Source organism: Rhincodon typus, chromosome 9, assembly GCF_021869965.1.
Source record: "Rhincodon typus isolate 14 chromosome 9, sRhiTyp1.1, whole genome shotgun sequence".
NCBI classification, from domain to species: domain Eukaryota; kingdom Metazoa; phylum Chordata; class Chondrichthyes; order Orectolobiformes; family Rhincodontidae; genus Rhincodon; species Rhincodon typus.
In genome coordinates this window covers 71,795,133-71,823,006 of record NC_063340.1, presented here as the reverse complement: position 1 = coordinate 71,823,006, position 27,874 = coordinate 71,795,133, and the positions used below count along the sequence as shown (strand labels likewise).

At 40.2% G+C, this 27,874-nt stretch overlaps 1 protein-coding gene across 1 annotated transcript in view; it reads right to left on the bottom strand.

Annotated features, from left to right (window-relative positions):
• Positions 1-27,874, bottom strand: part of LOC109935278 (regulator of G-protein signaling 7-like) — a 374,831-nt gene that overhangs the window by 42,157 nt on the left and 304,800 nt on the right. Inside the window, exons 6-10 of the mRNA XM_048601347.1 lie at positions 24,136-24,242; positions 22,687-22,763; positions 21,282-21,363; positions 4,680-4,754; positions 3,924-3,928 (exon numbers count right to left, since the gene is read on the bottom strand). Coding sequence (XP_048457304.1) covers positions 3,924-3,928; positions 4,680-4,754; positions 21,282-21,363; positions 22,687-22,763; positions 24,136-24,242 — 346 coding nt within the window. The remainder of the gene's footprint in view (positions 1-3,923; positions 3,929-4,679; positions 4,755-21,281; positions 21,364-22,686; positions 22,764-24,135; positions 24,243-27,874) is intronic.

Below are 27,874 nucleotides of genomic sequence, written 5' to 3'. Positions count from 1 at the left end.
TTGGCCTGCTGTGTTCATCCAGCCCTGCACCTTGTTGTCTCGGATTCTCCAGCATCTGCAGTTCCTACTATCTCAGTACAGAAGCTAGCCTGATAAACCACTGGGTATTTAAATTTTGACATTGCATCACAAATAGAAATATTATATATCTCATTTAGTTCTGCTAAATGATAAGTTGACTGCCACCATCCGCCCAAGGGAAATTTCACCTGAAATTGCAGTGTAATTTTCCTAATGTACAATGTCCATTTGATAGGGCTTTATTAATGCTTAGTTCCATGTTTATTGGGAAATCATTTGCTGTTGTTTAACAGTATACAGTGTTGAATAGTAACAGGTATCTAGGAGCAATTACAAGACAATAATTTAATCAAAGGGTCAGGATAATATGATAAACTGAGAGAGAAATCTGAGTAATTAGATTGATCAAATAGGTCCTGAAAAGGATTATAATCTTCAGATTAGTTTACCATTCTTGAAATATACACTGTGAAATCTACAAGTGTTTTTGGAAGTCATTTATAATTTTTTTCAAAAGATAACAAGCAGGTATTAACGGCTGATTAGTTTCTTGGTTCAATGATAACTAATCAATATTTACATTAGCTCACATCTGTCATGAGGGCCAGTTAGCTCAATCGGCTAAATGGCCAGAATAATGCCTACAGTGGTTCAGAATTACACAAACAGCACAGGTTTGATTCCTATTCCTGTTCTAGTGGAGATAGACTTGGCATGTGCTTCTCATTTCCTCTGAGAATGGAAGACAATGGCACACCACCATTAATAAACGGTGCCAAGAAAATGGCTCAGGATGAAGCATCAGCAAACAATGAACCAAGAACCCAACTTCAGGCAAAGCACGCATGAATGGATTCTTGTTGCTATGGATATAATTGGTGAACAATTCACTTGAATGATTCACTGTCAGATGAACTCAAAGGAAAGGACATCGTTTTTTTTCCAAGATCAGTTTATTATAACAGATCCAGGTGTTGAGTTGGACTACTCATGGAGAACATTAATGGTGGCAGTGGAAAATTGCACGTTAGTAACATTTAATGACATTGAGGCAATCGAAGAGAAAAGCAGAATCGGGTGCTTAAAATAGTAATTGCTTTTGAAAAGGCTCAAAGGACATCTGAACATGATAGTAGCATTTGTCAAGGCTGAAGAAATAGGGGTCTAAAAAGGGATGAATATTAAAGGGAGAGCCACACAATTTGCTAGCATGAAACTACAAGCAAGTGAGAGCTTTATGTCCAAGCTGCTTTTGAATGACTGACCAGCTATAGCTGGATTTGTGTAAGCTGATTGTGGAAGGTGAACCAAAGAACAAGTATCTATTATTTTCATTCTGCCTTACAGTATAGCACAAGTTAAGTAGGGAACACCAGTTGCATGGCATGCTGAAAGAGAACTGTGCTGGATTTGCAATGCTTCAGTGCTAATAGTTGTCTACTGCTACTTCTTTTCACAAACTCTTTTGCCCAAGTCCATTGGAGCTTGCAAGCACAGAAGATTACAGGCAACATTAGCTTCAAAAACATTATATTCCTCCACACATAAATTGAAAGTTATCGTATTTTTACATGCACCAAACCCAAAATAAATATACTATAATAAACCCACTGTGGTTAACCAAAGAATTTAAGGATAGCTTCAAATTGAAATAAAAATATACATAGCGGCAAAGATTAGTAGTTAACCAATTAGGAAAGATTTAAAAATCAACAAAAATGACAATACAAATCTAATTGAGAGAAAACAAACATTGAATCATTGAATCACTACAGTGTGGAAGTAGGCCATTTGGCCCATCGAGTTCACACTGATCTTCTGAAGAACATCCCACCCAGACACACCCCCTACCCTATCCCTGTATTTCTTATGGCTAATCCACCTACCTTGCACATCCCTGGATATTATGGGCAATTTAGCATGACCAATCCACCTAACCTGCATATCTTTGGACTGTGGGAGGAAACTGGAACACCTGGAGGAAGCCCATGCAGACATGGGGAGCATGTGCAAACTCCCCACAGATAGTTGTTCAAGGGTGGAATTGAACCTGGGTCCCTGGCGCCATGAGGCAGCAGTACTAACCACTGAGCCACCATTCTACCCTGTTGGGAGTAACCTAGCAAGGAATATTAAAAAAAAGTTAATAACAGCTTCTTTAAATATATAAAAATGAAAGGAGAAGGAAAAGAATGAGAATTTGTCCTCTGGAGAACAAGGCTGGGGACATTGAAACATAGAAAACAGGGGCAGGCGTAGACCATCCAACCCTTTGGCCTTGTTCTGCCATTCAATATAATCATTGTGGATCATCCAACACAGTATCCTGTTTCCATTTTCTCCGATACCCTTTGATCCCTCAACCCTAAGAACTATATCTGACAAATAATAACGAGGAACTAAGAAATTATGGAGGAGTTGAACAAATGTTTTACATCAGTCTTCAGGGAAGACACATTAAAAGCATTCCAAAAATAATAAATAATCAAGGGGCAAAAGAAGGAACGGAGATAAATATAATAGATATCACTATAGAACAAAAAGAGGAAAATAATAGGGTTAAAGGCTGTTAAATCCTGTGGACCTGATGGGTTACAGCCTACAAAGGAAGTGGCCACAAGCATAGTGGATTCATTGGTAGTAATCTTCCATAAATCTTTAGATTCAGGAAAAGTCCTGCACGACTGTAAAACTGCAAATGTAACAACCTTATTCAAAAAACAGGGAGATAAAAGGCAGGCACCTACAGGCCAGTTAGCTTAACACCTGTCATTGAGAAAATGTTAGTGTACTACAAAGGATGCAATAGCAGAGCACTTCAATATACATCATATAATCAAGCAGAGTCAGCATGGTGTCATGAAGGGGAAATCATGCCTGACAAATTTATTAGAATTCTTTGAGGAAGTAACAAGTAGGACAAACAAAGGCGAACCAGCAGAAGTATTATCTTTGGATTTCCAAAAGGTATTCAATAACGTACTGCACAAAAAGTTACTTCATAAGACAAAGCCCCCGGTGTTGGTGGTAGTATATTGGCATGGGTGGAAAATTCGCTAATTAATACAAGATGTAGACTTTGGATAAGGGTCACATTCAAGATGGCAACCTGTAACTAATATGGTGCCACAGAGATCAGTGCTGGGATCATAATTATTTACAGTATATGCAATGACTTGGATGAGAGAAATGAATCTACTATTGCCAAATTTGTGGATGACAGAAAATATTTGGGAAAGCAAGTGGTGAGGATGACACAAAGCGTCTAGAGATGGGTATAGAAGGTTAAGTGAGTGGGCATAAAAGTCAGCAGAAGGAATATAACGTATTTTTTTTTAAATTCATTCGTGGGAAGTGAAGTTATGTTATTTGGCTAGATGAATACAGGAGCTGAATATTATTTCAATTGAAAAAGTCTGCAGAAGGCTGCAGCACAGTCGGATTTGATGGTCCTCATGCATGAATTACAAAAAGATAGCATCCAATTTCTTCAGGAAATAGGAAAGGCAATTTTTAAAATATATATTTGTTCATGGGAAGTGTTCAGCACTGGCTAGGCTAGTGTTTATTGCACAGAGAGCATTTAAGAGCCATCCGCATTGCTGTAGGTCTGGATTCACATATTAACCAGACTGAATAAACCCAATTTAATTCCCTAAACAGCATTAGTGAACCAGATGGGTTTTTAACGACAATTGACAGTGATTATATGGTCACAATGAGGCTGGCTTTTCATTCCAGATGTTATTGAATTCAAATTTCACCATCTAATGAGGTGGGATTCAAACCCATGTTGTCAGAACTTTGGCCTTGGCTACATACTGTATGTCTATGTCTTATGGTCTCTCTGATGTATTAGAAACTGACTGAAAATTTTCAAAGCAAGTCTGAATGCTAATCACCTCCGCTGAAAAACAAAGTAAATATGGTTATAGTTACAAGTACTTGAATTTATTTTATTCTGTCTGTTCAAATTAACATTTTAACCAGCTTCCTGTCAGGGTTTCCTTATAATGGAAAACATTACACCAGGCAGGGCATCTGCCCAAACATTATACATGTTCAGACTGTCCATAGTCAGCTGCCTGCTCCAAATGCAAGAAATGATAAAATGGTCACATTGACCACATAGCAAATTACTGTACGAAAATTAAAACTAGCTAGACATGTTGGTGACTTAATTTTTTTGATCTCTGTTCGTTTACATCATGCTGCCCGTTCTGATAATGTGGGGAAGTAATATCTATTGATATTTGCTGTTTCAGTGAAAACAGTAAAGTTATGATTATCGGCAAAATGGTCAATTAGTTGTAGCTTAATCTATTAAGCACAATTAACAATGGAGTCAAAATAATGTAAGTACACATTATGCAAACAGTTCAAATACAATAAGAATTGATTTTTACGGTCAGTGGTGATAGAATGGTGCAAAATAATGTCATAGTTATTTGCACCACTTAGGTTTAGAGCATCAGCTAATTTCCAATAATTGGAACATTGCAGGATGGATATTGCTTTGTAATGCTGGTATTGACATAAATGCATGTGCAGTTTGACCCAGTGCCAGTTTTCAGTGTGTTTGCAAAGACTGACATGTAAAACATTGGATTCCACAGTATACTGTCAGTACTGATTGACTTATTGAGAATACGGTTTACCTTTCTTGTTTTGTGAGGATTCCTCATTCGGGATGATTTCTTGATATCCACTTCTGTAGTATTTACACAGCCTGGCTAAAAAAAAAATACATTGTAATAATTTTAAGTCAATACATTCTTAGTTCTCTTATATAAATGCACTCCAACATAGCATAGTACATGAAACCCTGTTGGAAAATGGGTTAATATTTCTGAGATATGAGATTCCATCAGAACTGGACAAGTTAAAGATGCATTAGGTTTTGAGAAAATGAAAGGTGGAAGATAGGAGAAAGCCATCAAATGGAAAGGTTTGCGACAGGATGGAGAGCTGGTGAGATTAAATGGCTAAAGCTTACACGTGCAAAGCCAAAGGGAGTGTAATCTGGCAGGAAAGAAAGAAAAGATGCCTACAGAATGTGTAATGGTGATGTCCCACTGAAAGTAAGGAAAACAGAAAGAATAAAGGGAGAAAAAAGAACAAACTAGCAAAGGAGAAAAAAGAAATCGAGACATATGAAAATTAAAGACCCTCCTTTCTCCCTCACCCTCTCCCTTTCACATACTCAATTGTCCAAATACAACTGTAACCTCCCAGTTCTGATGAAAGGTTATTGACCTGAAACATTAACCTGTCTCTCACTCCACAAATGCTGCCAGATTCACTGCACTTCAAGAATTTGCTGATATTATTTAAGATATCTAACATCCACAAATTTTTGCTTTTGATTTTGGAAAGTGTTTGTCTGAAATCTATTAAAGATAATCAAATTGTAAAATCTCCTTAAACTTTATACAAATCACCTAAGAATTCAAAGATTCTTAAGAGATTTGTTGAATTGTAGAGTAAAAACAAAAGGCATCTAAAATCACCTGAAAGGTGCCAAGACACATAAGATGCTATTTAGGTCACAGTGCAGATCCATATGCTAAATTGCAAGATACAGAGTACCCTTTGGAACTCTGAATGTGTAGTATCCATTCAATTGTTTCACTAAATTACATAATGGACTTCAAAAATCGTAACTAAGGAATCTCTAATAGATGAAAAGGGTTAATGCAGAAATAAAAGTTAAACATACTCCCAGCAGTCTAAGATGATCTCAGAATATTGTAGAAAATAACAGAGCAGATATTTCTTTGACTGTACTTGAGTGTGTAGTATCATCAGATGCAGACATCTATGCAGAATAATCAGGCAGGTGAGTGTTGCATATCCATAAGGAATCCATTCAATTTTACATCATTTATTTAAGTAGGGAGGCTCCAGAACAGTCCTCTGTGGTTGATGTCCTTCATGATCTATGCTCAGAAGATTCTTTATCTCTAAGAACAATTAAAAGGAATATCTGCCCAACAAAGTCAGCTCCCCCAGATGGCAATGGTCTTTTAGGTGCCAACAGAAGAGTCTTGGGGTTACGATGACTGAAGTCGTTATTTGTTGGGTTTTGGTCTCTGCTCAGCTGGTAATGATTAAGGGAGCATTAGATTTGCAGCACCAGACATTGAGCTGGTTCAGTTTTGTGCAAGATAATTCTATTCAAATCTGCTTGTCGTGTGATGGGCTTTAAATAATTATAAATTCCTCAATTGCACCGTGGGTGAGGATCTGTACTTGAAAGGAGTGCAAACTAGAGAAGCAGGGATTCAGAATCATTGTCCTACTCTGAGCTGTGTTCCTTTTAACGTTTGAATGGATCAGTGTCCTGTGAAATTCACCGTACGTTATTTTACTGCCTCCTGAATGAAAATAATGCTCATATCTCATCCAGTCACCATTTACATTCCCTGATATTTTTCATCTTGACATTGAAATTTGAAAATGAGTCATAGAGTCATACAGCACGGAAGCAGACCCTTTGGTCCAACTCATCTGCGCTGACTGGACATCCCAATGTGTCCTAGTCCCATTTGCCAGCATTTGGCCCAGATTTCAATAATTTATATTTTGAAAATACATTGCTGACCTTAAGGTCTGTAGGACTTTTGTGAGTTTCTCACTTTAAGTTTAGTGGGAAAACCTTGCAACCTCCTGGAAAATTTTTGAAATCTTCCCAATGACACTTGACATATTGAGTAAAGATAAAGAAAATACATTCTTTATCCACACCTGAAGGAGTTGTTAGTCTCTTCATATATGCAAAGAAAGGGCCTATCAGAGGTTTGATGTGCCCTCTTACAAGATCGGCTTTGCTTGAAGTGTCATTCCAGACTGCAATCAGAGAAACCAGGTCTAAGGATTGCCTGCAACAGATATAGGTAGATAACTTACCTGCATGTGAAACTAACAGGCTTTGATCCCACATCAAAGGAAATTATTACACACCTCCTATTTGTTCATTTTTCATAACTATTTGATCAACTAATGTGACTTCCGCTTGTAGAAACATGCTTACAACATCTCTTCGTTTAAAGACAGCAGGTAATAATGGAAATGTGAGGCTGAGAGTGGGTACTAGCCTTTCCAGTCCCTAACCACTGAGGAAATGAGTGAGCAGCTGTTGTCAGAAAATGATCAAACCAATTGTAGAGGGTCAAGCAGGAAGCTGTGATCAAGTCATAGACTACCAGTCATCATTCATTCTCTTTGAAATCATCTACATACCCAAGCATTCTATCATTCTCAAACTTGGCATGTTTCATAATACTCTTCATATGAAAGAGTCAATTTTATTAGAGGGAATGTGTTGGTAATACTATTGAAGTACATTTACCTCTTGTGTAGTAATAAGTCTCCTCAAGATGTTTCCATTAACAATCTTTGGGAATGCTTCACGTTCTCACTGACAGTCACTCCACTTGATACAAATGCCAGCAATAATATGATCACTTCGAGGGATTTAGATTTTGTAAATGAGGAGAGCCAAGTAAGTTAAAGTTCAAAGACAATTAAGTTGGAATAAAAGTAACATTGGATATTGTGTCAACTGTTTCAGAACCATCACCCAATTCAGCTCAAGGAGGCAAAAACCACTCCCATGTTCAGAGGCACTCTTTAACAGCAAATGATGGTTACCTCACCTCATTTGATACTGGATGTCACATGGAAGGATCATTGGATTGTATTTGGTAACAATGAACAAGTATATAATATTGAGGGCTGAGTCTTCCTCCACTCTTCGGCTTGAGGTTAAGCAAGAAAGTGGAGGTAACAGCAGGAAAATGGATCATTGAAGCTCAGCACCAGATTCCTTCCTCAATCTCAATATCCCTTCACATGTCTGCCATTCTCACCCACTCTCCCCCCCACCCCCCCCACAACAACCCACAACCTGCTGATATAACAAGGTGTGGAGCTGGATGAACACAGCAGGCAAGGCAGCATCAGGGGAGCAGGAAAGTTGACATTTCGGGTCTGGACCCTTCTTCAGAAATGGGGGAGGGGAAGGGGGCTCTGAAATAAATAGAGAGAGGGGGAGGCGATGATAGAAGGTGGATAGTGGAGCCGATAGGTGGAGAGAAGACGGACAGGTCAAGGAGGCCGGGATGAAGCCAGTAAAGGTGAGTGTAGGTAGGGAGTTGGGATGGGGGTTGGTCAGTGAGGTGGGAGGAGTGGAGAGGTGGGAGAAAAGACAGACAGGTCAAGGAGGCGGGGACGAGAGGAGCTGGTCTTGGGATGAGGTCGAGGGTGGGGAGATTTTGAAGCTTGTAAAGTCCACATTGAGATCATTGGGCTGCAGGGTTCCCAGGCGGAATATGAGGTGCTGTTCTTCCAGCCTTCGGGTGGCATCGTTGTGGCACTGGAGGAGGCCCAGGATGGACATGTCATCCAAGGAGTGGGAGGAGGAGTTGAAGTGGTTCGCGACTGGGAGGTGTTGTCATTTGTCACGAACCGAGCGTAGGTGCTCCACAAAGCAGTCTCCGAGTCTCCGCTTGGTTTCCCCGATGTAGAGGAGGCCACATCGGGAACAGCAGATACAATATACCACATTAGCAGATGTGCAGGTGAACATCTGTTTGATGTGGAAGGTTTTCTTGGGGCCTGGGATGGAGGTGAGGGCGGAGGTGTAGGGGCAGGTGTAGCACTTCCTGCGGTTGCAGGGAAAAATGCCAGGGGTGGTGGGGCTAGTGGGGAGTACAGAGCGGACGAGGGAGTCACGGAGAGAGCAGTCCCTCCAGAAGGCAGATAAGGGTGGGGAAGGAAATATATCCTTGGTAGTGGGGTCAGATTGCAGATGGCAGAAGTGCCGGAGCATGATGCGTTGGATCCAGAGGTTGGTGGGGTGGTACGTGAGTGCGAGGGGGATTCTGTCTTTGCTGTTATAACGGGGAGGGGGTGTGAGGACTGAGGTGCGGGAAATGTAAGAGATGCTGTCAAAGACGTTTTCGACCACTGTTGAGGTGAAATTGTGGTCCTTGAAAAATGAGGACATCTGGGATGTCTGTGAGAGGAATGCCTCATCTTGGGAGCAGATGCGGCGGAGGCAAAGGAATTGGGAATAGGGGATAGCATTCTTGCAGGAAGGTGGGTGACAGGAGGTGTAATCTAGGTAGCTGTGGGAGTCGGTGGGCCTGAAATAGATATCAGTTTCCAGGTGGTTACCAGAGATGGAGACAGAGAGGTTCAGGAAGGAGAGAGAGGTATCAGAGATGGTCCAGGTGAATTTAAGGGGGTGGAAGGTGTTAGTAAAGTGGATGAACTGTTCGAGCTCCTTGTGGGAGAACGAGGCGGCACCGATACAGTCAGCAATATAACGGAGGAAGAGGTGGGGAATAGTGCCAGTGTAGCTGCAGAAGACGGACTGTTCCACATATCCCACAAAGAGGCAGGCATAGATGCAGCTACACTGAATAGGGACCATGTTTTGTAGATATAAAACAATAGTGTGTTTGGTGTTTGAGGGGCCAGTTGTCACAACACATGTGGACACAATAGTTCGTCCCTTCTGGGAGAACATTCCAAGCATTACAAAAACAAGTTATCCGAAGTAATCATTTATAACTTCATTGACTGATTACATTTATCTTGAGCATCTTGGAAAGAACACTTTGCAAAACAAAAGGCATTGGCTGCAGCTTCAACAATATTACATTTGATTTGACTTGATTTGATTTATTGTTGTCACATGCACCAAGATACAGTGAAAAGTATTGTTTTGTGTGCTCAGTAGAAAAACCACACCTTACATGAGTATATCAGGGTAATAGAAAAGAATGCAGAATGTAGTGTTACTTGCAAGGAAAAATTTGCTTGAATGGAAACACCAAGGCTATGAAACGTTCAGGGAGAGGTCACATGATCCAGCTTGAAAAATATTTTGGATTTTGACATAGAGGCCACAATTTTTGCTCTCTGGTGCATGGACACAGGAGAAGTCCCTGCTACGCTAACCCCCATCTTTAAAAATGGTCACCAGCGCAACTCAATTTTGGTCACTTCTTCATAGTGCTGTCACTTCTTTAGAGCTCTTGACAGGTTCAACAGGGCTTTTCAGTCAATTCCAAGGAATTTATGCATCTTTAAGTGCAATCTTCTCTGTAGTTAACCCTCTCCCAAACTTGACTACCCTCACCCAAAGTGTGCTTGACACCCAATAACACATACCTCTGCAAACAGTGCTTGATTACCTCCCCCAGAAAGAATATTTGATGTGTGGCCCCAAAGTGTCCTAGCACTAGGTGGCACGATGGCTCAGTGGTTAGCACTGCTGGCTCACAGCACCAGGAACCCAGGTTCGATTCCACCCTCGGGCGACTGTCTGTCTGGAGTTTGCACATTCTCCCCGTGTCTGTGTGGGTTTCCTCCAGGTGCTCTGGTTTCCTCCCACATCCAAAGATGTGCAGGCTAGGAGTGGCCATGCTAAATTGCCCATAGTGCTCAGCGATGTTTAGATTAGGTGGGTTTTAGGGGGATGGGTCTGGGTAGGATGTCTGAGGGTCAGTGTAGACTTGTTGGGCCGAAGGGCCTGTTTCCACACTGTAGGGACTCTATGATTCACTAAACCCACAGGGATACCTCAGCTTCCAAAAGTATCCTGGCTATTCCAAAGGACTGCACTGAGAACAGACCTGATTTGAGCTGGTCCAGGTTTCATGCAGTGAGATTACCAAAACACAATGGGGTTTGAACAGAGACAGCTAACCGTTTCATAGTCCAGCTGCTTTCAGGAATTGTGCCACCGTGAAACCCGGGATGGCTCCATTCTTGATCCCGCGGAAACAGGAAATACTGCGTTTGGTGGCAGGATTTGTGATTTTGAGCCACTTCTGCCATTTCCTTCATGATGGAGATGTTCTCTGATGTGGCAAACATCTGTGCCAGAGAGTCTGAGATGAAATGTCTCAGGAGCAATAAACTTTGACCATTCTATCTTTCTCTGAAGCCCCACTCATAAAGTGTATGAGTTGAAAACGCACTGGAAGATCTCATCACTCCAAGTCGAAGGTTCCTAAAGGAGGATTTGAAATCTATAACCACTGACTCAAGGAAAAGCAAGATTTGTCATAACATTCAACAGTTAGGCAAACACACAGGCATTTCTGTAGCTATGGATTTGACTCCAGGATGGTTTGTTGCATCCCTGGTACCGGGGTCAAGGATGTCACAGCACTGGCTAAAGAGCATTCCTTTAGGAAAGGTTACATAGATAGAGGTCATTGTCCACACTGACACCAGCAACCCAGTTAGAAAGAGGAATGAGGTCCAGCTGGTAGGATTTAGGGATTTAGGAAAGAAACTGAAAGACCAAATCTCTAATGCATTAATATCAGGGTTGGTCCCAGTAACATGTCATGGTGAGGACAGAAATGGGAAGCAAATAAACACATGGCTGATTAGATTGTGCAGGAATGAATGGGGCAAGTGGGACATGTTCAAGGAAAATAGGTGTCACTTTAGCAGGACGGGGGTAACATACGGTAAGATTTGCCAGTATTGTCAGGGAAGGTTTAAATGAGCTTGTTACACGAATGTAAACTTAAGAAGGAATTCAGATAGAATAAAAACAAAGCTGGTTATAGGAAGTAGGAGCTGCTGTAATTGAAAGTGGAAAGCTGTGAAAACACCTCCTAGAATCAAGCAAGATCAAATTACAGAAGACTGTTAAAAATGCAGAATGAAACACACTCTACTTGAATGCTCACAGCATTCAGTAAGAATGGATAGCACAAGTAGAAACAAAAGGATACAATTTAATTGCCAGTGTGAAGATGCGGATTCGGGGTAACCAAGATTGAGAACTAAACATTAAAAGATATTCAACATTTAGGAGGGATAGGTAAAAAGGAATAGTGGGTGGAGTAGTGCTGATAATAAAGGACAGAATCAGTGTATGAGTGAAAGAGGATCTCTGATCAGAAAACAGGACACAGAATCTGTTTGGGTGAAGCTAAGGAATAGTAAGGGGCCACAAATCTTCACAGGATTGGTTTATAGGCTAGCAAACAGTACTGGTACCGTAGGGCACAGTATGAATCAGAAAATTAGAGGTGTATGCAGCAATATACTTAGACTTAAAACCTATGTATAGACTGGGTAAATATCATGAACACCAATGGCTAAGAGTATATTCAAGGTAGTTTTATGCAGCAATATGTTGAGGAATTAATTACAAAATAGTCTATTTTAGATATGGTATTATCAATGAGCAAAGTCTAATTATTAACCTTATTTTTAAAAAAAACCTATAGGAAGTAATGATCAAAGTATGATGAAATTTTCCATTAAGTTTGCAAATTATGTAGTTCAATCTGAACCTGGGGTCTTAAATCTACTTGAGAGCAATTATGAAGATACTAAGAGGAAGCTGACTGTTAGAAAAACACATTAAAAGGTTTGACCATGGATAGGCAATGGCTAGTATTTAAAAGATCAATGCTCAGTCTTCAAAAAGTAATGTTCCATTAAGGCAAAAATATCCAACAGGGAAAGTGAGACAAAGGAAGTTTGGCACAATAGTATCAGATCAAAGAAGGAGCTTTATAAAACTGCCATAAAACACTGTAATCCTAAGGATTAAAAGAATTTTACAACTCAGCAAATGGGGAACAAGACATTGATAAGGAAGGACAGCATAGAACTTAAATGAAAAAAAAAACAAGGTGCATAAAAATGACTATAAAAGCCTCTATAGATATATAAAAAGGAAAAGATCGGCAAAGCAAATGTGCACCCATTACAGGAGAACAGAGGAAAATGTGTAAAAGACAACTGAGAAGTGGCAGAGAAGCTAGTTAAGTACTTTATATCCGACTTCACAGAGGAAAACATAAGAGGTCTCCCTGAAATAACAAATATGCAAGTGTTGATAGAAGTGTATAATTGAAATAAATTAATATTTGCAGAGAAGCAGCATTGGTGAAATTAACAAGACTGAATGGTGACAAATACCTAGGACCCAGTGACCTTCATCTCAGAGTGCTGATAGAGATGGCAACAAAGATAATGGATACATTGGTGATCATCTTTAAAAATTCTATTTATTCTGCTCTGCAACGGTGCCTGCAGATTAGACAATTCTAAGTGTAGTTCCACTGCTTATGAAAGGAAGGAGAGAGAAAACAGAGAACTACAGATCTGTTAGCCTGTTGTCAGTAATGGGGAAAACATGTGAATCTATTATAAAGTATGTGCTTATAGAATACTTAGAAAATAATGACCTAATTGGAAAGTGTTAATGTGGATTTATGAAAGAGAAACCATGTTTGACAAACTTGATAGGATTTTTTGTAAATGTGACTAGCAGAATCGATAAGGTAAAAGTAATGGATATGGTGTAATTGGATTTCCAGAAGGGTTTTGATAAAAGTCCCACAAAGGAGTTTAACAAGCTAAATTCAAACATATGGGATTGGAAGTACTATGGATTTAGGATTGCATAACAGGTAGAAAATATTAATCACTAAAATAGCTTCAAAGGACATAATTATCATTTAAAACTAAACAAAAATAACCTTCTGAATACATTATTTTCTTAAGTCAATTGAATACTAATTATAGCAATAATAAAGCACAATTAACTTTAACAGCTTTATAAATTTTGCATTTTCCAGTAACAAGCTTTTATAGGTTGCTATTTCATTTGTTTTTATGACTTTATTGAGATGTAATGGAAGCAATGTCAAGCAATTTGTCTAGCATTTCTAGAAATAGAATCCAGTCATTGCTTTGCACTACGTGTTAGCAGCCAGTTATTAATACAGGCACTGCATCATTTAGGGCAAGTTGTCAGACTTTTAATTAATTCGTGTAGCTTTCTGTTGTTATATTCATAAAAGAAAGAAAAATGAAGAAAATTGAAGGTGACGAAAGCACAGAATTGAATGTTTAAGGTCCACTAGTACTCCTGTGGATGTGAACGATTTTACTACTCAGTTACCAACAAGTTGTGCCATTTGTGGACATCAATTTTGATTCCCTAAGTTATGCAATTTAAATTTCAATATAATTTAATTATGTATGTAAATAAAATTTATACAACTGTGGGATATTATATAATACAAATACTTTGCTTTGTGGATAAGGCAGGAGAGCAATTCATCTGACTCAACAATGTTACTTCTAACCATGTAAGTTATAATTGAATCTGTCATGAAATATCATAATGTGACACTATGCAGAAATTCAACTTGACTTTGAATATGCCTTAATGAAGATTTAATTGAAAATACTTACAAAACAAGCACACAACTTGAGAATTCATAAAAGATCATCGGAATAAAATTGGAAAACTCCCTAAAAATATGTACAGGGATCGCGATACATTATTAACTTGTACGGTTCAATTCAGACAGCTGGTGTACCAACTTCATGATGCTTATTTTTCAAAATAATTACAGTGTGTAGCCAGCATTAACCATAAAGTTCACCAGCTGCAAGCATCAGCAGAAGTTCAAAGTCGAAACTTTTACTTAAGCACCACATAAAGCTATGCTGCACTGCTTAAAGGTATAGTGCATTTAACCTGCAGCAGCGACTAGCAGTTGTGCATGAAATGACTCTGACCTGGGAAACAGAAGTTTTCTGATCGTGCACTGGCCACCTTGCAAGTCAGAGGCTGAAAGTAAGAGATATGCCCTGAATGCCGGAAGTCTTTCAGACATACTGGAAACAGAGAACAGATATCTGTGGCAATCAATGCCAGAAGTTCAGATTTGTAGACCTGGATACAGTGCAGCACAAAGTTCAATGGCCTCCACATGAGTGGTAAAGGTCAGTGAATTCATGTTCAATTTAACTACCCTACCATTTATAGCACAAGCCTCACACACTGCTCAATTCACTATACCTGTATTGCTCAGCTACCAAAAATTACCAATCAGGGTGCACACCTAATATTCATAAGCTTCACCTCACCCTATATGATTATGATTAGTACTGCCTCAGGCCTCACAGCTTGCAGACAATGTCAAATAGTTAATTGATAGACATGTCACCGAAACGCATTGCACATCACTCACTGCCACACTTTCCTCTTAAAGAACAAAGTGGCTGACCACTGCCACCTTTTCATGGGCAACTGTGGTCCCAGCAATGATGCTCATGCTCCATGAATGGATAAAAAGAAACAACTGGAGGCAGCAGGAGCTAACTGAAAGAGAACAGGCTCTGCTACATAGCCAAACACATGTGGTCAAGACAACGTTAATCAGTATTGGGATTTGAATTGTGGCCAGAGATTAGGTTGATAGCATTGAAGCTGACACTATCTTCATACCTAATCTTCTTTCTATCGTTCCACTTCCCTTTTATCCAATCTGTTCTGATTTACAAGTTGCAGCTGGCGTGAAATTACACCTCTTACTTTTCCCATTTCTTCCAGATGGTACATATTATGATTTTGGAAGATATTGTCAAAGGACGATTAATGCCTTACAAAAGTGCGTCTTGTAAATAGTACACAATGATGCAACTTTGCACCGATGTTACAAGGAATAAATGTTTAAGATGGTAGATGTGATGCCGATAAAGCAAGCTGTCTAGTCCGCAACAGCAGGAAACCTCTTGAATGTTTTTGAAGCTGCACTCATCCAAGCAAGTGAAAAATATTGTGTCACACTCCTAACTGAGTGGACAGTCCTGGGAATCAGGAGGTAAGTTGCTCACTGCAGACTCCCAGCCTCTGACCTGCTTTTTAAATCACTGTATTGATATGGCTGGTTCAGTTCAGTTTAGGTCAGTTGTAACTCTTGGGATGTCTGATAGTGAGGAGAATTCAGAGATAGTGATGACGTTGAATGTCAAGGGGAGATGGTTGCATTTTCTCTTATTGGAGATGGTGATTGCCTGGTATTTATTCAAAAAAATGTTGCTTCCTACTTATCAGCTCAAATCTGAATGTTGTCCCTGCTTTGCTCTGTGGACATTGCTTCTCAGATACTGAAGCAATCTTTGTTTGATGTGTTCTCTTATGTTATCTTGTGAGTAACACAGATTGATCATGTCAACTCAGTTTACTTGAAAAGCAGGAAGAAGGTTTATTAACAGTGTAGAATATGACTAGCAGTTGGCTTTCATGCAACTTCCTTCTAACATTGTTTCTGGTGGATGTCAGCAGATTTCAGTGAGGATGTCTGTACCTAAGCACAATATGTTATGCATTGTTTTTCATGGAAGTCCAAGTGAAAAATTTATTTATGGATGGATAAAACTTCTCCACCTCTTCAGCTTCTCTCTTCTAGCAACTTGTCTGTTTTGCATGACCACTGTTCATTCTGCAAGTCTTGCTGCATTCCAAGGGCTATGATACTAGTAGGAACTAGTTCATGCAGAAATCTTAAAGCTGGAGAGAATCTTTCAGCAGCTGATACCATTCCGCACAGGCTCACAACTTGAAACAACTGTCGAAAGCACCAAAATACTTGCAAAATTGTCGAAATAAACAAAAGAAATCAACTGATAACCAACTGATGATCCCTTTAACTAGTGCTGCAGAAGGGTTGCGTGCCTCCTCCTGCTCCTAAATGTGATCTCAGTTGTGCATTGTTGAGAGAACGTGTTGGCTAAAGAACTGAGCTTCAAAATAGCACCACTCCCAGCAAATCAGTTTTGCATGCTAATTACCTTTGTGAACTGCCTACTCTGGTGAATATTCAATGTACCATGCCAATGCCTTCATCAGTAAGGTGCTCAAAGTAATTCACCCACAAGTGCATGTGTGTGTATGTGCACGCACATGCATCATGTTTCTGGGGCTCCAAAAGCACTTGTTGTAAATTGGTTATTAGTAGGATACTGAACTTCCACCCTATTTAATAATTTCATTCTTAGACAGTTAAATCTACACAGTAGCATCTTTATTTTGATTTGCTGACCAGCTTCAGTAATGCAGGAAGTACAGTGAATATCTTTTAATGAAATTTTATGGATTTCTTAAACAAACGTATCACAGGCACCAATTTGCATTTCACAAAAAGTAACTCCTTGCTGGTCCTTCTGAAAACATTATATTGTTAGTGAATGAATTGTTTGGCTTTTATTTTGCACCACAAACATTATGTTTCTACTTCCCAATGGATGCAACAACCAGATGCGTGAAAATACCTTACAAAAAAAAGATGAAACTACTTAAATATATTGGAATGCTTATTTTAACTGTGGCAAATCCACTGCTGCAAAGAAGTATGTCATACATTGAATACAAAAGATTGCAAACTGTTTTAAAATATATTGCTGAACATTATCAAAGGTTCTTTTTATTTCTGCATTTATGATGGAGCTGATAGCACCTTCAAATATTACAACAGAGACTTGAGACTGCACTGCAAAAGGAATGAATAACTTTGGCCATCCTTCTAAGCTTTTAGCATAGGTTATTACCTCTATGTCCAATTCTGCATTGCTCATTCCTCCAAAAGGTAGTTAAATTGCTTGCTGAAACATTATAATTGAAGATTTTCTTACTGTTTTTTGAGGCCAACAATTTCAACTTATTATACACACTTCCCAGAACCATAATAATATAGTTTTTTGAAAAAAAAACAATATTATTGACGGTAATCAAAATTATCCGACGCCTTTTGACCTTAAATAAACTGCCTACTACCAGAACAGGACTATATCATTGGTTGAGAGAGGAAAAGTCGTGTCTCACAAACTTGATTGAATATTTTGAGGAAGTGATAAATATGATTGATGAGGACATGGTGGTAGGTGTTGTCTATATTGACTTTAGCAAGACCTTTGACAAGGTCTCTCATGCAGGCTAACACAAAAGGTGACATGGGAGCCATGGTGAGCTGGTAAGATAGATACAGAAGTGGCTTAGTCATAGAAGAGAGAGAGTAGCAGTGGAAGGGTGTTTTTCTGACTGGAGATCGATGACCAGTGATGCTCTGCAGGAATTCGTGCTGGGACCCCTGTTGTTTATAAGATAAAGAAAGTGAGTTAGAGGTGGTCCAGAACTTCAAGTTCCTAGGAATAAGTATCTCCAACAATCTATCCTGGTTCATCCACGTCAGCACTACAATCAAAAAAGCACACCAATGGCTCTACTTCCTCAGATGGCTAAGGAAATTCAGCATGTCCACAATAACTCTTACTATTTTTTATAGATGCACCATGGAAATCATTCTACCTGGTTGCATCAGAGCTAAGAATGGCAACTACTGTACCCAAGACCGCCAAAAAATATTCAGCTGTGAACACAGTCCAGTCCATCACGAAAACCAGAGATAACACAGCGTGGAGCTGGAGGAACACAGCAGGCCAGGCAGCATCAGAGGAGCAGGAAAGTTGACGTTTCGAATCAGGACCCTTCTTCAGAAATAGGAGGGGGAAGGGAGCTTAGAAATAAATAGAGAGGAGGGGTGGGGCTGGGGAAGGTAGGTGGGATGGTGATAGGTGAGTGCAGGTAGGGAGTGGTGGGGATTGGTCAGTGAGGTGGAAGGGGCAGATAGGTGGGAGAGAAGGTGGACAGGTTGTGTCAGTCAAGGAGGCGGGGATGAGAGGAAGGGTTGGTCATGGGATGAGGCTGGGGGTGGGGAGATTTTGAAACTGGTAAAATCCACATTTAGGCCATCAGGCTGTAGGCTCCCGAGGCGGAATATGAGGTGCTGCTCTCCAGTTTGCGGGTGGCGTCATTTTGACACTGGAGGAGGCCCAGGATGGACATATCACTCAGCGAGGGGGGTAGTTAAAATGGATCACAACTGGAAGGTGTTGTTGTTTGTCGCGAACAGAGCGCAGATGCTCTATAAGACGGTCTCCGATCCTCCGCTTGGTCTCACCGATGTAGAGGAGGCCACATCGGTAGCATTGGACACAGTAGACAAAGTTAACGGATGTGCAGGTGAACCCCTGTCTAATGTGGAAGGTTTTACCATGTTGACGGACCTGGGTGGCATATGGCACGTTTGCCTTCATTGATCAGGGCATACAGTGTAAAAACTAGCAAGTCATGTTGTAACTGTATAGAACTTTAGTTAAGCCACATTCGGAATACTGTGTATAGTTTTGGTGACCAACTACAAGAAGGATGTGGAAGCTTTGGAGAGGAAATGGTTACAGAAAAGGTTTACCAAGATGCAGCCTGGTTTGGTCGGTATTAGCTACGAGGACAGATTAGACAAACTTGATTTGTTTTCACTTGAACATTGAAAGATGCGTGGCAGCCTGATCGAAGTTTACAAAATTATGACAGGCATTGATAGAATAGATAGTAAGTGTCATTCTTCAAGGATAATAATGTAAGTTACTAAGGGGTACGGGTTTAAGGTAAAAGAGGGGTAAGTTTAAAGGAGATGTGAGAGGCAAGCTTTTAACATAGAGGGTGGCGAGTGCCTGGAATGCGTTGCCAGAGGAGGTGGTAGAGGTAGGTGCTATAGTAATATTTAAGAGGCATCTTGACATATTTATGAATAGGCAGGAAATAGAATGATATAGACTGCATAGAGGCAAAAGGTTTGTAGTTTAGAAAAGCATCATGGGTCAGCATAATGCAAGGCCAGCAAGTAGCCACTCCACAGTTCTTAGTGTTGATCCTCCTGCCCCCAGTCTCTCTTTATGATTACGATTCTGCCCACACTTCTCTCTATTGTCAATCCATGTCTGATCTCTCCAAGACTCTAAGACCAGCATTAGCTGCATGCTAGGTGGCACTGCCAGTACTGGACAGCTGTTGGCCTCCTATAGGTTTCGGGGGTAGGTGTTCTACCCTACTGAGCCTGAGAATTTCCAGGTTAAGTGCCTGATTACATGATAACTGCATTATACATTGCAGATTCCCACTAGTCCTTCCATTGATGGACCAAAATCCAGTAACACTCATTGTATTTGGTGGTCTTGTGTCCTAATAAACCTAAGTTTGCAATGCTACAATATTAAAACGAAAGTTTTGTGTTCACGTTTGTTTGTGTAAGAGCTCCAATGCTCACCTTAAGATCTCACAAGGGATTGATATGTAGCAGTATGGGAAGATATTCAGTGATGTGGTCACTAATCAATCTTCCTCATTCTGCACTACTTGAGACCATATGACTATAAGAAATGGGAACAGGAATAGGCCATTTGGCCCCTCAAACCTGCTCTGCTATTCAATAAGATCATGTTTGACATTCCTCACATCCACTTTTTTGCCCTTTCCCCATAAGCCTTGAATCTTCAACTGATCAAGAATTTATCTATGTCAGCCTTAAGCATACAGAAGGAATCTGGTCCCACAGCTCTCTGTGGCAAAGAGTTCCAAAGATCGACAATGCTCTGAGAGAAGAAATTCCTCTTTATCTCAGTCTTTTTTTTCTTTACTCATTAACAGGATGAGGATGTCATTGGCTAGGCAGCATTTATTGTCCATCCCTAATTGACCAGAGGGCAGTTCAGTGTCAACCACATTGCTGTGGGTCTGGAGTCACATGTAGGCCAGGCCAGGTAAGGATGGCAGTTTCCTTCCCTAAAGGACATTAGTGAACCAGATGGGTTTTCCCCAACAATCGACAATGGATTCATGGTCATCATTAGATTTTTAATTCCAGATATTTTATTGAATTCAATTTCCACCATCTGCCATGGCAGGATTCGAACCCAGGTCCCCAGAATGTTATCCGGGTCTCTGGATTAACAGTCCAGCGATAATACCACTAGGCAATTGCCTCCCCACCTTAAATTGGTGCCCCTTTCTTGTTAAAATACCACTAACAATGGTCAACAGAACATGTTGCCTCATGGTCACCTTTATGATTTGTGCTGTGGTTTGTCCAATTTGGGAGATAGCATTACAGTTTAAATAATCCAATCCATATTTAGGCCACTAATTGAATTAACACATTGTTATATTTTCAGCAGCTTCTTTAAGATAAAATAAGAATTTTATTTCAATTTAACATGATCAAACTTGATTTAGCTCAAAGGAATATCCGATTCTTTGTAGAGGTCTGTGAAGAATTTTCTCGTTTTGTCAGTACAGAAATACCCAATATCCATTGCACTTACCAGTACAGATATTTGTGTACATTTAAAAAGTACTGTAAAAGCTATTTCCAGTCTGCACTGCAAGAATCCTATTGATAAAGAACTGCTATAACTGGACAAACATTTCAGCTGGAAAGCAACAGTTTTAGAGATAGTTCTACTTATAAATTGATTCTTTTCTAATATTCATATCTGTGTTTCTCAGCTACACCAGCCCAAAACTGAAAATCATGAAGAATTTTCAATGCTTCATTTCTTTACATACAAAAATTACTTACCACTGGTCTGTGCACGTCCCAGAATGCTCTTTCCTGACTGTCAAGAATTTTTCTTTCAATTTTGTCCCTTTTCTTATCAACTCTGTCAAATGAATAATGTGATAATCAGATTTATTTCTCTTTGACACATCAGCAACAATTTATCTTTATTAAGTTGTACTTCTCAACGTAAAAGAAAAACCTCAGAATCTGAAAGTTAAGTAGAATAAGAAAGATTGTAGGTGGGTGGGGTCAGAAGATTAATGTTTAGGAGGCATTTTGATACAGGGAGAAAGGGAGAGTGTTTTAGGTAAGGGAATTACACTGCTTTTTGACTCTGTCTTTGAGTCCAGGAGCAGGGATGTCTTACTGCAATTATGCAGGATTTTGGTGAGACCACACCTGGAGTATTGTGTCCTTTTCTGAGGAAGGATGTTCTGGCTATGCAGGGAGTGCAACAAAAGTTTACCAAATGGATTTCTTGGATGGCAGATCTCTGGTATGGAGGGAGACTGGATCAGTTAGGATTACATTCACTGGAATTTAGGAGAATGAGGGATGATCTCACAGAAATCTATAAAATTCTAACAGAATTGGACAAGGTAAATGCAGGAAGAATGTTCCTGATGATCTGGGAGTCTAGAACCAGGGGTCACAGTCCATGGATACAGGGTATGTCATTTACGACTGAGATGAGGAGGAAGTTTTTCACCCAGCCAGTGGAATTCTTTGTGACAGAAAGCTGTTGTAGCCGGAACATTGAATGTTTTCAAGAAGGAGATAGATATAGTTCATAGAGACAAAGGGTTTAAAACATATGGGGAGGAACAGGGTAATGAGTTGGATGATCAGCCATGACCACTTGGAATGGCCAAAGGGCCAATTTGCTTGCTCCTCCTATTTTCTATCTTTCTATGTTTTAACGATGAATCTCTGAGAGTGATGGCTAATCCTGAATCACAGCATGAGCTGATGGATGCCTAAATTCAAAAATAAGTATGAGGATCTTAAAATTAATGTGCTATGACATAGCATAGGGCTTCTAAGTCTGATGATTGTGCAAAGATTTGCCTAGGTATAGGGATGTGACACTGAGTTCTGGTGAGCTGGTGGGCATGAGGTCTGGTGACAGGGAGGCCAGTGAAGATAGAGAAAAGTCCATTTTTGAAATGACCAAGTTTGCAGTTCAGACTTTTAGCAATGGGGGGTAATGTTCTATTGACAGAAGAAGTAATATTGGTGATGGGCCACTGTTGGGGCTGGGTTCCATTTCAGATTAGCATGAAATGTTATGTTAAGATTGCATGTAATTGCACTTTCAGCCAAGCAGTTTAATGGAGGTGGAGCCAGATAAATATTTTGGTTCTGCTGAGAACTGACTGAAATAGGAAAATATCAAAAAGAAAATAAACTCTCTCATACTCACTTTGCTTGTGCTTCTGCTTGCATAAAGATAAATTCCCACTTTCTTGCAAATGCTCTCTGTAGACGGGCCAAGCTCTCCTAGACATTGAACAACCCATGTTAAAGGTATGATCAGCAGAGCTGACGTCCAACTCATGGAAAGATCAGTGAATAATATTGAAGACAGTTTATTGGCTGTTGCATTGGAGGTGAGCTATTCTAATTTAGTGACTCACAACAAATAGCGTCTACTTCACAACAAGTACAGTGTATTTAAACTGAGTCCCCATGAGCTATGGCAACTCGTGATCCAAACAACAGGAATCGTTTGATAAAAGACAGGATGGTTTCTCCAGTAAAATGCAGCGAGTGGAGGACGGTTATACAGAAATAATGTGGAAAATAAATCTCAGTCACTTGCTGCAGTGTGTTTTCCAAATGATATTGATGAGAGAAATACCGGATTATCTCCATTTTGGCTGGAACTTATTGAGTCACAGTATTCATGGCAAGTTACTGCTTTTAGCAAAACTCTTAACTACCTGTCACTGTATTGCATCTATTTGTGTGTTATACCAATTCTTACTGTACACATGCTTCAAATCTTGATAATGGCCAAGGAAAAACCAATCATATGATGTTAAATATATATTTGCACAGTGACTTATTTTATATTGAAATAATGTTTGGAACATGCTGAAAGGCTTCTTAGATTGCTGCAGTGCATCTTGTAGATGATACTCACTACTTCTGCTGTATTTGTTGGTGGATCGATGCTGAAGGGAATGAATGTTTAAGGTGGTGGATGAGGTGCCGTATGAGTGAGATGCTTTGTTCTGGATTGTGTCAAAATTCTTGAGAGTTGTTGGAGCTGCACTCATCCAAGCAAGTGCACAGTACTATATCATGTCCCTCACTTAAGCCTTGCCAAATGGTGGGCAGGCTTTGGGGAGTCAGAAGGTGAGTTACTGACTGCAGGAGTCTTGGCCTCTGACCAGTATCTATATGGTTAGTTCAGTTAAGTTTTGGGTCAATGTTAAATCTTAAATTGTTAATGGTGGGGTGTTCAGTGATGATAATGCTATTGACTGTTAAGGAGATTGTTAGATTCTCTTTTGTTGAGGATTGCCATTGCCTCATAATTGTGTGTTGTGCATATTGCTTAGCACTTATCAGCCTAAGCCTGGATGTTGTCCAGGTCTTGCTGTTTGAAAGGGCTGCTTCGTTATCTAAGGCGTCACAAACAGTGCTGGACATTATGTAATCTTCAGCAAGCATCACTATTTATGACCTTGTGATGGAGGAAGTTAAATGCTGAAGCAACTGAAGATGATTGGACCTATGACACTATTCTGATATCCTTGGTCTGTGATGATTGGCTTCCTTTGTGCTGGGTTTGACACAACTGGTGAAGAGCTTTCCACTTGATTTGCATTTCCTTCAGTTTTGCTCATGCTCCTTATTACCATACTTGGTCAACTGCTGCCGTGATGTCAAGGGCAGTGACTTTCACCTTACCTCTTGAGGTCAACTCTTTTGTCCATGTTTGCATCAAGACTGTAATAAGGTGAGATGAGGCTGGTATGAAAGTGATAAGCAATCATCAATTTAAAGTAGCAACTGAGTTAGCTGAGAGGCTTGATATTTATGCAGAGTGTTGTTGGAGCATGGAATTTTTTTTATTCACTTATGGGATGTGGGCATCGCTGGCTGGCTAGCATTTATTTCCCATCCCATGTAGCACTCGAAAGAGCTGCCTCCTTGAACCGCTGCAGTCCACTTATTAGAGTGTTACCCACAATGCCCTTAGGGAAGGAATTCAAGGATTTTGACCCAGCGACAGTGAAGATGTGGAGGTGCCGGTGTTGGACTGGGGTGGACAAAGTCAAAAATCACACCACACTAGGTTATAGTCCAACAGGCTTATTTGAAATCGCAAACTTTCAGAGCGCAGCCCCTTTATCAGGTGAAATGAGAAGACAGCACACAGACACAGAGTTGCTGAAGGCAGTCAGTCAGCCATTTTAGATTTGTTCACTCCACTCACACCAGTTGTATGATCCTTTGATCTCTCTGCCTTTCATCTCTCTGCTTATAATCTTTGTGTCTGTGTGTTCTCTCTCACTGCTCTTGATGAAGGGGCTGCACTCCGAAAGCTTGTGACTTCAAATAAACCTGTTGGACTATAACCTGGGGTCATGTGATTTTTGACTTTGTCCAGTGACAGTGAAGGAAAAGATATTGGATATTTCCAAACCAGGATGGTAAATGGCTTGGAGGGCAACTTGCAGGTGGTGGTGTTCCCATGTATCCTCTTGTCCTTGTCCTTCCAGACAGAAGTTGTCGTGGATTTGGAAAATGCTGTCTCAGGATCTTCGGTCTGTTAATTTCTGCAGTGCACCTTGTAGATAGTATACACAGCTGCAATACTGCATTGGTGCTGAAGGGAGTAGGTGCCTGTGGATAATGTGCAATTCAAGCAGGAGGGTTTGTCCTGGATGGTTTCAAGCTTCTTGAGTGTTGTTGGAGTTGCAACCATCCAGTTAAGTGGGGAGTATTCCATCACTCTCCTGACTTGATCCTTCTAGATGGTGGACAAGCTCTGGGGAGACAGGAGCTGAGTTACTCGCTGCAGTATTCCTCGTCGCTAACCTGCTCTTGTAGCCACTGTGTTTATGTGGTGAGTTCAGTCGAGTTTATGGTCAATGGTAACCCCAAGGATGTTGATAGTAGGGGATTCAATTATGATAATACTATTGAAAGTCAAGGGGCAGCGATTAGACTGTCTTTTATTGGAAATGGTCATTGCCTGGCATTTGTGTGGCATACATGTTACTTGCCACTTGTCAGCCCAAGCCTGAGTATTGTCCAGATCATGTTACATTTGAACATGGACTGCCTCAGTACCTGAGGAGTCGCGAACTGTGCTAAACACTGTGCAATCATCAGTGAACATTCCCACTTCCGACCCTATGACGGAGGGAAGGTCATTATTGAAGCATGTGAAGATGGTTGGACCGAGGACACTATCCTGAGGAACCCCTGCGGAAATGCCCTGGAGCTGGAATTCTCTGTAACAAGGTGTGGCTGAAGAGAGAACACTGCATTTTTGTAGAGTGAAATTGGTCAAATATTTGAAGCTGAGGAGCATACAAGACTGTGTACAAGCTGCATAGTATCACTAATGCTCTACTATGATATAGGTACAACACATTTGTTCCTTCTAATGTCACTGTGGACTATGTCATGTGCAATCCCTGGCATTGGAAGTGCTTGTTAAATATGTTACAACACTCCTAAATCTTTATCGCAGAAATATCAGACACACAAGAGGCTTCTTGAATTGAATACATTAAACGAGGCTGTCCTGCAGATCGTCCAACTTCCCCCATCCTGCCCTGTCAATAGAGTACAGCAGGTACATGCACAGTGAGATCAGAAAATCAGGTGAGTAGATATAAAGTATGTTTTGTGCACGCTACCTTCATATGTGACTTTTGTATGTCAATGCTTTGGCAGATATTTCATGCCATTTATAATGAAAACAGATATATTTAACAAATGATTGTTACAAATGTGGGAGCACATGGACACCTCTGTGATACATAGTAAATATACTTGTGGTAAAAGTCTGCAGCTGGAGCAAATCTGGCTCAGAGTCATGAAGGTGAAGGCCAGGGCATCTTGTGGTGCAGCAGTAGTGTCCCTACTCCTGGACTGAGAGGCCCAGGTTCAAGTATCACCTGCACCAGAAATGTGTAATAACATCTCTGATTAGGTCGATTAGAAAAATAGGTGAAATAAAAAAAAATTTTAAAATTTAGGATGATGACTCTGCTACTCATCAAGAAGGTAGAAGATACCTGGACATCTTTGCTCCAGGAAGTGGTCAAACCGCATAGGATAGAATCTTCTGATGTGGTCCATGGTCATTGACAGGTGGCTATTAACATGACTGAGGCATGCATGTGGATTGAAACAATAAAAGTGAAGTTTCCTTAAACTGTGCAGTATGGACAAAAACAGGAGCAAAGCTCCCACATTCTGCAGTTGCCACACATTACCTGTCTTAGCATTTCTTATATTATTTAATTAATTGCTGATTACATATTAATTAAACTCTACAGCTTTGGTCTCCTTAACTAGGAAAGGATATAATTGTCCAATTGGAAGAGCAACAAGTTTTCACCAAATTGATCCCTGGGATGATGGGGTTGTCTTCTGGGGAGTGGTTGAGGAGACTACATCTACATTCTCTAGAATTTAGAACAATCATATAAACATACACCTAGGAGCAATAGTACTCAATCTGGCTGTTTCAGCCCGCTCCATTATTCAATAAGATATGATTGTGGTCTCAGCTCCATTTTACTGTCTGTATTTTATAACCCTTGACTCCCTTGCCTACCAGAAATGTAGCCAACTCAGCATCAAATAAATTTAAGAACCTAGCCTCCGCTATCTGCTGAGGAAGAGAGTTTTACAATCTAACATCTGTCTGAGACAAAGAGTTTCTCCTCCTCTCTCTCTCAAAAGAGCGAAACCCCTATACTTAAAATATGTCTCCAAGTTCCACAAAAGGAAACATTATTCCAGTGTCCATTCTATGCATTGGAAGAAAGATCTTGCATTTTTCAATTGAGTTACTGAGAATGAGAGACGATCTCTTTGAGGAAACAAGGTTTGGCAGGGTTCTACAAAGTACATTCAGAAAGAATGTCTCCTCTAACTCAGGGGAGTCTGAACATAGGGGACACAATATGAGAATAAGAAGTAGGCTATGTAGGACTGAGATGAGGAAGTCTTTCTTCACTCAGAGGGTGGTGAATGTGTGGAATTCTCTACTGCAGTGATTGTGGAGCCTCAGTTACAGGATAATTCAAGATAAAGATTGAGAGATTTCAAGATTTTAGTTATTAAGGGTTATGAGGATTGTGGAGAAAATGGCATTGAGATGGAAAATTAGCCATGATTTCACTAAATGGCAGAGCTGGTTCGAGATGCTGATAATGACCTATGCCTGCTTCTACTTATTGTGGTTCCCAGGAGAAGGCCATTTGGCCCATTTTGTCCATGCTGTTTTTTGGACGAGCACTTATTTTAGTCGCACTTCCCTACCTGCTACTGAAAACCTGGGAAATATATTTCCCAAGATAGTAGGAACTGCAGATGCTGGAGAATCTGAGATAACAAGATGTAGAGCTGGATGA